General features: G+C 28.8%; 1 protein-coding gene across 1 annotated transcript in view; it reads left to right on the forward strand.

The window, feature by feature from the left end:
- Window positions 1-10,570, forward strand: part of LOC107442229 (WD repeat-containing protein 91) — a 29,549-nt gene extending 18,979 nt beyond the window's left edge. Inside the window, exons 11-17 of the mRNA XM_016055740.4 lie at window positions 1,197-1,293; window positions 1,379-1,482; window positions 1,569-1,677; window positions 2,511-2,619; window positions 5,090-5,202; window positions 7,448-7,621; window positions 10,305-10,570. Coding sequence (XP_015911226.1) covers window positions 1,197-1,293; window positions 1,379-1,482; window positions 1,569-1,677; window positions 2,511-2,619; window positions 5,090-5,202; window positions 7,448-7,621; window positions 10,305-10,457 — 859 coding nt within the window. The 3' untranslated portion in view covers window positions 10,458-10,570. The remainder of the gene's footprint in view (window positions 1-1,196; window positions 1,294-1,378; window positions 1,483-1,568; window positions 1,678-2,510; window positions 2,620-5,089; window positions 5,203-7,447; window positions 7,622-10,304) is intronic.
- Window positions 10,571-11,607: the final 1,037 nt, after the last annotated feature.

The following is an 11,607-nucleotide window of genomic DNA, read 5'->3' on the forward strand; positions in this document are numbered from 1 at the left end:
TTTATGATTATTTAAATACCAGTACTTTTTAAACTTATTAATTAAATATCTAGTTTGTGTATGAAAGCATTGAAGAAAGACTAGTTTTGATTGATTGTGCAGCTTTAGTGTGAGGTAAACAAAGTATTTATCTACCTACTTTATTTTGCCAAGAATAATTCATTTTTTTATTTTTGTTTAATGATCTAAATTAATTTTTTCTCTATTAATTTATCCATCATTTATTCTAACTGTCAAATTGAATCTTTGTTTCTTCAAATGTATGAGGTTGTTTGGTATTGAGCTTGAACAAAAATAATTACTATTCCTTTAATTTTTAAATAATTAGTTTATAATAAGTATGTACAAAATAATTTTAACCATTTTAGTTAGAAGTAGTTACTATTTTAATTATATTGTTATTGAACAATATTACAAGCCTTCTAAATGCATTTTACATAAGTTCTGATTGACAAATTTAAAAATTAAATAAAAATCTATTTTGAATGAAAACATTGTAGTGAAATCAAAAATATCTTATTAAATAAAAAAATGTGTTTTAAATAGAAAATGTGATTTTTAAAATAAAAAAAAATCATAGATTTTTGCAAATTCTGCATTTGATGTAGTACATTGCAAACTATCATACAATTCTTATGGAAAGCATATCCAATCAAATTGCCTAAAGCTTTAATTTGCACTTTTGTGACGAGTTTTATGAATTTAATAGTTGAATATGAATCTCTTTTCATGAAAGTGCTCATATCACGCATATCTAATTTTAAAATAAATAAAAAGGACTATTTGACTTGTTTTTATCAGTTTTATTTTGCTGCCTTTTTTTTAAACATTTTACAACTTTTCTTTACTTGTCAAATCTGCTTGCATAATTATTTGTTTTCATAATGCTTTCATTACATAAAAAATCTTTTTCAATACCAACAAATTTATTCTGTATCTATTATATGTTATAAACCAGAACATTCTCCAAAAAAAAAAAAAAAAAACATTTGCATAACGCACTTTTGTAGTTTGTGTTTAACCGTCTGGTTGGTGAGAGTATCAAGCAGTCCCCCAATTTCAAGCATTCATTATTTTGTTATTAGTCATTCTATTTCAATTTTGTTGATTGTATTTTCCAGCTATTATATATAAAAGCTATATTTTTAAATATTTTCCAATTTAAAAATGTTTTTTATCTTTTAATTGTTCATTAGAATATGGAATGCTACACCTTCTATTTCCACTTTGTCAACAATCATGTCCAAAACTAGTGTCCTCTCTTTGGAATGGGACAAGAAAAGAGAAAGATTGGTCAGTTGCATTTTCTGGAATAATTATCTTCTTAGTTTTTAAACTGAATCCATTAGCATAACTAATTTAACAATCATTTCGATAGCTTCTATATGGTGGTACGACAGGCACATTGAGAATTTATGACTCGAAAGAGAGGAGGGTGATGAAAGAGTTATTTGTCGATGGATCAGGGGAGAACGATCAGAAGTATTCATGCTTTACCATTCTTTCTACAGTTCAGTTGCATAAAAAAGTGTTTATATTGTTTTTTTTTTGTTTATTTTAATTTGCAGAGTTCTCTGCATTTGTTGCAATCCACTGGGAAATAATTTTGTCACTTCAGCAACTTTGCAAGAAGGTGGACAACTTAGTTTGTGGGACATGAAATCTTTAACATTAGAGGTAAAACTTATTTTTATCAATTCAGTGAAATAGGTTTTTTTTTTTTTTAAATATTTTATTCATTTTTCTGCCTAGTGACGAAATTCAAATCTTTTATAAACTGCATTAGCAGAAAATAATAATTAAATTGAAAATTAATATTAAATATTGCATAGACGATTGTGCTCCGCAAAAATCCTGATTTCCGGATGTTTCGCTAACCAAGATCTGGAAGTTTCCGGAAATCCAAGGTCCAGAAGTTTCAAGAAATCATCGATCACATGTATAAAAATTCTTGTATATTTTATTTCAAAATATTAGAACTAGACTTTGTACTTGGTATCTCTTTCATTTGTAAATATTTTTTCTGGTAGATTAATAAATGTGATTAGAGATAAAAGTAAACTCATACATGATTATTCATCTAAATAAATTGGATGTAATTTATTTAGAATTTCATGTTTTGAAAATATTAGTAATTTAAATTTATAAAGACATAAATTTTTTGAAATGTGTTATTAATGATTTTACTCAAGAAATTTTCAGGATTTTTTAGTTTGGCTTACAATTACCCCTAATATTGTGTAAAAAATGACGACATTGCAGTATTATTTTCTTTTTAAAAATATTTCCAAGATTTAAATATATTAGAAATCTATCTTTCCAAGATCATTTTTTTAAAAGTGATGTTGTATCAATGCAATGTTTTTTATTTTGATTTAATTCTAAAGCATAGTTATACACCATTAACTGCAACAGTAATTTGTAATCTTCACTGTATTTTTGAAGCTGTACATATTTAGGTCCATGCAGGAAGGATGTGATACAAAAGTTTTGTGTTTTTTAAATTACAGAGATATTTGTTACCGCCTTCCCACAATGCCTGCGTCTACTGCTGTTCTTTTAATCATAATGGACAACTACTACTTGTTGGATTATCCAATGGAACTTCTTCAATACTAGGTATGTTGATTTATTCATGCAGCAAACAAGAAATGTAAAATTAATTTTTATATTGGTGAATTGTGCATAAGTGAATTACCAAAAAATCCCCTGGATTCAATTAAGCCCCCACCCATAGTTTCAAATGAATATTGATCAGTAGAGCCCGGATTTTGATGACCTAAAAAATCCCGATTAATGCCCTTAAAAAGTGCAAAAAATGCCCTTAAAGAGTGCAAAAAATGCCCTTAAAAAGTGCAAAAAAAGCCCTTAAAAATGCGAAAATTGCGCTAAAAATGCTTTATGACATGACTTAAATTAAGTAAAAATCTTGAACTAAAACAATGTTTCACTCTTTAAAATTACTATGAGTCATTTCAAAAAATATAAAGCAATGCAATACTTGTTCTACGTTCATTAAAGTTTGAAAAATATGTTTTATATTCTAAAATAACAAAAAAAAGGAAAATATATTGACTCCAAAACATTTTCATTTTGTATAGAAACTTTAATGAATATAACAACTTCCATCTCATAATATTACTAAATATCAGAATTACATTGGACTATTAAATTTTTTTTTGATATTTTGAAATGTAAACGAGGATCTCTTGTCTGAAAGTAAATTTTTATATCTGGAGAAGCTTCTTTCAACGTCTTCTGATGTTATTGGTGCGTACTTGAAAAAGACGGTCTCACTTACTGACAATTCTTCCTGTTAATATCCTAGAGATTTTCTTCATTGTTTGGAAGCCAGTGTAATAATAAAATATGATAAAAAAAATAATTAAAATTGGAAAAAAATAACAAAAAATTTCAAAAATGCTTTAAAATGGAAAATAAGCCAAAAAATTTTATGAAAAATGCCCTATAAATCTAAAAAAATGCTCTAAAGGACAAAAAATGTCCAAAAATGCAAATGTCATCAAAATCCGGGCCTTATTGATCAGCTATCAAAACTATAATAGCTCCCATTCACCTCCCATATCTAGACGCAAGCCGTGCGGGATACAGTCAAGGAAATTCTTAAATTTTGCAGATACTTTCAAAATTAACAGGAGTGTCCTCACGATTTAAAAATTAATATGTTGAGACTCGAAAATTACACATCGCGATTCAAATTTGAAGGATTTTAAAATCCAACTCCGTGATTCGTATTCAGGAGGTTAAATAATTCGTATACACACGATTTAAAAATCCAGTATCGTAATTTGTATTCATCCGTTTTTAAAACCCAATATCGCGGTTCATATTTACACAAGCTTAATATCAAACATAGCGATTCGTATTCGTTTGATTTTAATATCAAACATCGTGATAAATATTTTTTTGCGATTTGTATTCACGTGATTTCCGATGCATAATTTGAAGGTTTTTCCGATTAGAAATGGTTGAAAATAAATATATTTTAATTAAATCTGTCGTACTTTGTGTTTATTCTTTGTAAAATAATTTTTACTTTCTCGTTGATTCCTTTTGATGTTGCAATCGTAACAATTTGAAAACAAAACTAAGAAGTAAGTTTTTTGAAATGCAATTTATTTATTTTAATTAGTTCATTTTACTTTAATTTATTTTATACTTAATCAAATCAAGTAACATTTCCACATTCATTCATATGTTCAATTTTCTTAAAACATTTGTATTTTTACCTTCCTACCGTTTATCTCCAATTCGTCTAAATTTGGGTCAGGACTTAATCGATACTTTACCGTGATTGTATCATAGTCTGCATATCAGGGCCGGATTAAGCGTGTGCGGGGCCCTTAGGCCATTCAAATTTTTGGGGTCCTTAGATTAAATTTTTTTCTCGTACATTTTTTATTGATTCAAATATGAAAGTATTTATATATCTTTCCATTTAAGAAAGCATACTTAAAATAAAAATAAATAACAATAAATTAAATTTTATTTTATTAAATTAGAACTAAAAAATAATCATAACATTTTGAAAAAATATGAAAAATTATTGTTTTCTTAATTTTTTAAAATTTATTTTCAAAAAATCCATTTTAAGGGGGCCCCTAATCATTGGGGGCCCCAGGCCATGGCCTAATGGGTAATCCAGCTCTGCTATATATAAAGAAATATAACACTATTAGTAATTTTCTATCAGTTATAAATGCCAGTTAAAATACTGAGCTATTGTTAGGTCCATTAATTGTATGGCAATTCTAAAAGAAGCAGACGGTCATAACAGAACATTCTGTAAAAATATGTCCTACCCTAGAAAATTTAATATTTATTATAAAAATATTGATATTCTATACTCTCTATTTGTTTCTCTTTTACATGATAGAACACCATGATGAAAGCAATTTCACTTTAGGAAACAATTCCAACACCATAAATTCATTTATATTTTCATCTAAAAGCCAAGCATGAAATAATTCAGAAAAATTATTCTTGCTACGCTTTTCAGAACACAATCATTCTTGTTTACACTTATTTTTGCTGCACTTCTGAATCTGTTTTCTAATTCCCTCAATAGATCTTAGAACATCTGAAAACATTGCAACTTGGACATCACACAGCGGAGGAGTACTTTCTACTGAGTTCAGTTCTGATGAAACCCTCTGTTACACTATGGGGGAAGATGGAAAGGTACACCATTCTTTAATTGACCACATTCATTATGCTTGGCTAAGTGTAATAAAGTGTTACGCACGCACTACACCATCCCTCATTATCTTGTGGAAAATTTTAAATTTTACGTTTTCATCTTGGAAACGATTCTTGATGCAGGAAAAAAAAGAAGAGAATTGCAGCAAAGTTGTAGAGCATTGATAATTTAGTATCAATTTGTAGATATTTATGTTATAAAAAAGATAGCTTAGAATATGAATTTGTATATTCAGAAATTTCTACATTGTAAAGGAATCAAATAATCTTATAAAAAAAATAAGTAGTTATAGCAAGATGTCTTTATTTTTAAAATTTTGTTAAGCTTCGTACAGTGCGTAAAAAACAAACAAACTGAATAACTTTTGATCTAATGCTCGGATTTAATTCACGTGCTAGCCCTCGGACATAATGGTTCACGGGTGCAACCTCAAATATGCTTATTAGTTAGTGCGGACAATATTTTAAGCTACGAAATCGGACATAAGAATGCACTTTCGCTGAATACACATACTGTTATTTTCGACGGATTTGGATTCCTTATCCTCAAAATATAAAGGCTAGCTGCAATCTGGAAAATATAGTCCCAATAGTTAGGTCAGGAGAACAATCAAAAGTTTGGACCCCTTATTGTTAATTTAACTTTTTGCGTATTTCACTATATCTCGATAACTTTTAAAGCAAATTGAAAATTTTTTTTGCATGCAATTATAAAATTCATTTATCCAAATATAATTCCAAGTAAAAAATAATTTTTAATAATGATTTATATTTTATTAAAAGGGTTGAACAATTTTTGTATTGCAAGGTGTACAAATCTTTACATCATTTTAAATAATGTCATTTTACACGGTACAGCACAAACTTTGAGCACAATCTGTCAAGCAGATCCTTAAAAGAAAATTCATTTTTAAATGTACGACGACTTTTTTGAAATCAAATTTTTCTGGAACTGTGTGGACGTTCCATTCAAATTTTGTGTTCCTTTATACGTATTAAGTTGCATTTTTTAAAATGTCAAAATTTTTTGATCTTACAGTTATTTTTTTCCCGTTCAGTGTCAAATAAAATATGAAATAATTGTTAAACATTTTTCCAGGAATTATCTTTGGATAAACGAATTTTATAGTTGCGAACAAAACTTTTTCAATTTGCTTCAAAAGTTCTCGAGATATAGCGAAATATGCAAAAATTAACATTAAGAGATCTAAACTTTGGGCCGCTCTCCTGACAAAATTATCAAGGACATATTTTCCAGATTGCGGCTACCCTCTACATTTTGAGGGTATAGAATCCAAACCCGTCTAAAAAAAGGCCTGTTTATTCAGAGAATGTAAGTTATTTAGCCTCTGATTTCATAACTTAAATATCGTCTGCAGAAATTAATTTGCATATTTGCCATTAAGTTAAAGTTCAGCCATTAAGTTATTTGAAAAATCTGACCATTAGATCAAAAACTATTCAATTCTTTCTCTTTGTACACTGTTCGTCAAACATATTGGCGAAGGTGATTGATTGTGATCCAGAAAAAATCGGGATTTTTCCCTAACCGCGCTCTGGAAATCCTAGGTCCAGAAGTTTCTAGATATCATCGATCACATTTATGTATAAAAATTCTTGTATATATTTATTTAAAAATATTAGAACTAGAACTTATACTTGGCATCTTTCATTTGTAAATATTTTTTTCTGGTAAAATAATATATGTTATTAGAGATAAAAGTAAACTTTTACGTAATTATTCATTCAAATTATGTGTAATATAATTTTTTTAGAATTTAATGTTTTGAAACTATCAATGATTTAAATTTATAAAAACATTAATTATTTGAAATGCGTCATTAATGATTTTACTCAAGAAATTTTCAGGATTTTTGAGTTGGGCTCACAATCACCCCTGTATTGGTATCTTCTGATTTTAGTTTTTCTCTCCCAATATTGTTTCATCGTGTTATATTGCCTTTTAAATATTTTCCTTTCGCATTAATGTTCATATTGAGTACTAAATTTTCAACTGTTAACTTAATAGTTCACTTTTATCTATACTATACCCTTACATTATTTTAAAAGTAGAAATGCTAGCTTCACTGTTTTTCTTACATTGCTGTGAGCAGTCTCATCTTGTAGCACATAGCCACTTGACTACACCTAGAACTTTTAACTGGACCTGCAACTTTTCTGAAGTTATGATGGTAATCTCTAACATAGTTTTGTTGTGATATTTCAGTTTTCTTCTTGGAATGTGAATCAGACGGGTCATAAATCAAGTGAACTCCAAATACATTCAGAGTCAATTCCCACAAGATCCCATGAACTCAGGTCATTCGGAAAACTCTTCAGCTTCAGTAATGATGGTAATCACGTTTTAACCTGTGGTCCTTTAGGTGGTGTCATTTACAAAGTAAGGAATTTACTTTTAAATGTCAATAAAGAAAGAGTATTTGGTTTAAGAAAATGTCTATTTTAAAGTTATTAATTTTTTTATAAGGGTGTTTTTTATTTGATTGATATTAAATTTTCTTAAAAAGATATAGATATGTGATACGATAAAAACCCGAAGTTTGGTAAATCCTAGCCAATCTATGTTACAACATAGATATAGATACACTACAACATAGATTTTAGCAAAGCAGCTTGGTAAAAGTCCGAAGTATGGTTTATCAAGATTCCATTTTAGCCTTTCATCAAGCCTTTGTGGAATAACCTAGGAGTTACCATGCCACTTTGGTAAAACCTTGGTTTTAACAGTAAATCCTAGAATTTACAGGTATAACATATCTTTTACTAAAGTGGTTTGGCAAAACTCCAAAGTATGCTTAAATATGATTCTATTTTAGCCTTCTATCATGTCTTTGCGGTAAAACCTAAGAGTTACAAAGCAAATTTGGTAAACGCAAGGTTTTACTGATAAAAATCTAAGATTTACCAGACTTCCAGCTTTAACAGCAGTACATTTTGCTGAAATTCATACGTACTGTCATATTTAGCATTGCTGAACAACAAATATGACTTTAGAACCTAATAACAATGAGAACATTTTAGTTTTTAACATAACCTATTTCTTTTTCTAAAAACATTTATAAAAATTATGTTTAAGACGGTCAAATAGCTTAAAAATTAGGGCAAAAATTCGATGCAGAGTCATTTATGTCAGTCTATATAGGGCACAGTTGATCAAAACTACCAGGTCATAAAGATTCATATTCTTTATGTCACATTTATATTCTTAAACATTTATAAAATTACTTGAATTAGTCCTATAAAGTCTTAAAAATGTCTAACACAGGCATGAATTAAAAAAAAAAAGACATTTAAGGAGATCAAGAAAAAAATGAAAGAATGAGACAATTTTTGGAATTTGTTGAGAGATTAGATATTTGTTTTAGAGAATTAGATATTTTTTGTTGAGAATAGTTTTTGTCAGTATTTAAGGTTTATACTAACCCGTTACGAGTATTTCAGTTTATTTTTGCTTTGTTGTTTGAGTCAAATAAATATGTTTTTATAAAAATAAAAAAAACTGTTTCTTCAATATAGTGTGGCGTTTTTGAATAATTTTAAATAAAGAATAAATTGCAGTCTTGCATTTAACAAGTAACATTTTATTATTTAAACAATTTAAGAAATAACGTAACTATATTGAACCAATTTAGCAATTTACAGGACTATTTTAGAATTAGAATATACAATTAATTTAACTTATTTATACATTAATTCTTACGTGCTTTTAGAATAGATGGAGAGAGACTTACCAAGTTTAGTCATGGTTCAGCCTTTTATCACTTAGGCTGATTGCTTGCTCAACCCTTTCCTTCGGCTGCTTTTATATCGTATTTTTTGGGTGATAAAAAGTTACAAATCTGAGGAAAGGTCAAGTCCAAAAGTTATTGATGTTTTCGAGTTTGTCCCGTGATGGGGTCAATCCCATGATGGGGTGACATAGTAAGATTTAAACCTAATCGTTTATTTGAATTACTTTAACCGTATTTAACTTACTATTTGCCGATGGAGATTTCCCACGGTAGTTTTATTTAATCGAAGACTCTGAAATGTTCTAGAAATCTAATTTTAGCCCTTTCTTCTTGATTTTAATTTTGAGTGACGATAAGCGTCACAATAGCTTGATTTGTTACAGTCCTTTAGTTCCAAAGCAGTTTTGGAGGGCAAATTAATTATTTTTTGAATTATTTATATCCAGTCTGGTCAGATAAAACAAAGTGTATAAAGAAATAATGAAAAAAAAACTTTCTACTAATTTATTTTTTAATAGCAACAAATGAATGCATTGGCCTGACACAGTTCTCTCCTGTACATATAAGGGTTTAAAAATATAGGAACTTACATAATTTTGAATTTAATATACTTGACATTATAAAGTAAGTTAGTTGATCAGATTAAAGGACAGAAAAAAAAACTTAGATCATGTTCTTCTGGAGTTCTTATTGTTAGGGAAATGTGCCCAACTTTCCAGGGATTTTAACTAGCTTCATGAGGAAGTTTTTCTTTCCTGATACATTTAGGTTTCTTGCTCTAATTCATACAAATTCCCTTTAAAAAACAATAGCAATGTATTTGTATATCATTTATAAAATATTTCCTGTTTAACAAGACAAAACAAATACCAACCAGTCGTCCCTCTGACAAGTTCCTGGTTTTATTTATTAACCTCATTTAAAGAAAAGGAAGGAGCTAAACATGTTTTGATAATTTAAAAGCTAAAAGTGGTGTTATCAGGTGTTGAGTTAATTGAAATAGATATCTTCAAGCAATTAGAAACTACAGCAAATAATCAGGAGTAAAAATTAAAATTTTTGCAGCAATCAAAATTTTTAAAACATTGCTATTAAATAGTGTTCATTGTTTTTTTTTATTTATCTTCAAATAAAAGGCCTCTGCCTGTTACTAGTTATATGGGAATTCAGTAATTTAGTCAAAGGTTTTATATCCAACTTTCTCCTATCATATTTTTAGTGATCAAATATTATGTGATCTGAAATTAATAGCTATTTGTAATTGTTAGGAATTATAAAGAATGTTGAGCATTGTTTGAAAAAAAAACATGAATATTTTTTAATTGTTTCTAGGTTACACCATCTTCTGCTACCTCTGTACTTGACATTGGTGGTCATAATAAACCGGTGAACACTGTTGATTGGTCCACAGCTATGGAAATTAGTACATGCATATGTGGTACCATTGATGGAAAAGTGATTGTTAGCACTCTACTTAATCAGTGATTGTAAAGAACTTTATTGTATTAAAGAATATATTATGAGTGTATGTGTACACACAAACTAAAGCATTCCTGTTAATAATTTATTATATTTTTCAATAAAATTTTGAAATATGACTACTGTTTTTTAGGTACATAAAAACATTGCATTAAATACTTATAAAGAAGTGCAAAGCAAAAAACTAATACCAAACTGTTCAGTGAACACAGGTGCCTGAAAGTAGTCTTCTGAGTTATCAGACTTGGAAAAAAGGCCTGTCAAATTTACACCATTCCTGAAGTTAAAAACTACATATTGCAAGGAGGGTCAAAACATTGCCTCGCAACGCAAGGAAGCGATAATTATGCGCTTGATTTGTAGTTCTCTTCACCCAACAATGCTTGCCTGAAAGCAGCCTATAAAAATCGTAGGTGAAGAATGGGGTTTTCATTTATCTAGTGAATTCATGCCTCTGATGTCAAGCCTAGGGTGTTAGAGTCTCTCAATCAGCACAATGGATAAAGCCTTAGCCAATCACAGCCTAGTTTGGGATAGGATTTCCAGTCCTTTCTCAAACTTTACCTTTGTTGGTTTGGAATCCACTCAAATGTTGTGTTCCAAAATAAGAAAAGACCACACATATTTGGGGAGTGTAATAAATACTAGATCTGGTGATTACAAAGTTAAGCTTTTTTTTTATATAGTAAACATTATCACTGACGATTAACAAAATCCAATAGTCATGGCACCTTTAAAAAAAAATTGTGTATCTATTTTCTAAGTTTTTGATTGGAATATGTCATCTTGCACCTGCGCAGTAAGCTAATTTTGTGACTATCATGCACGAATGGAAGAGTGGCAGTAAATGTGTTAAATAAAAATACACCAGAGTCTCTAAATATCTACTGGATGTATGTAAACAAAAATTGAAAACTATGTTTGAGGTTTATATGAATAAAAATTCTTTGTTCCTGTATTCTTCATTTTGCTTTAAAAACTGTATTACTTTGCTATTTATCTGGGAGGTTCTGAGTGAAGTCGTATTTTCACCCAAGATGTGCTCTCGTCAAAAGAAAGGTGTTCTTTCCTGACTTAATTTGCTTGTCTAAGGTTCATTAAAAACACCTTTTTCTCATGCATTGAATCTGATTTTATATTTTATGTATTTTTCAAA

The sequence above is a fragment of the Parasteatoda tepidariorum genome, chromosome 2 (assembly GCF_043381705.1).
Source record: "Parasteatoda tepidariorum isolate YZ-2023 chromosome 2, CAS_Ptep_4.0, whole genome shotgun sequence".
Classification (NCBI taxonomy): Eukaryota; Metazoa; Arthropoda; class Arachnida; order Araneae; family Theridiidae; genus Parasteatoda; species Parasteatoda tepidariorum.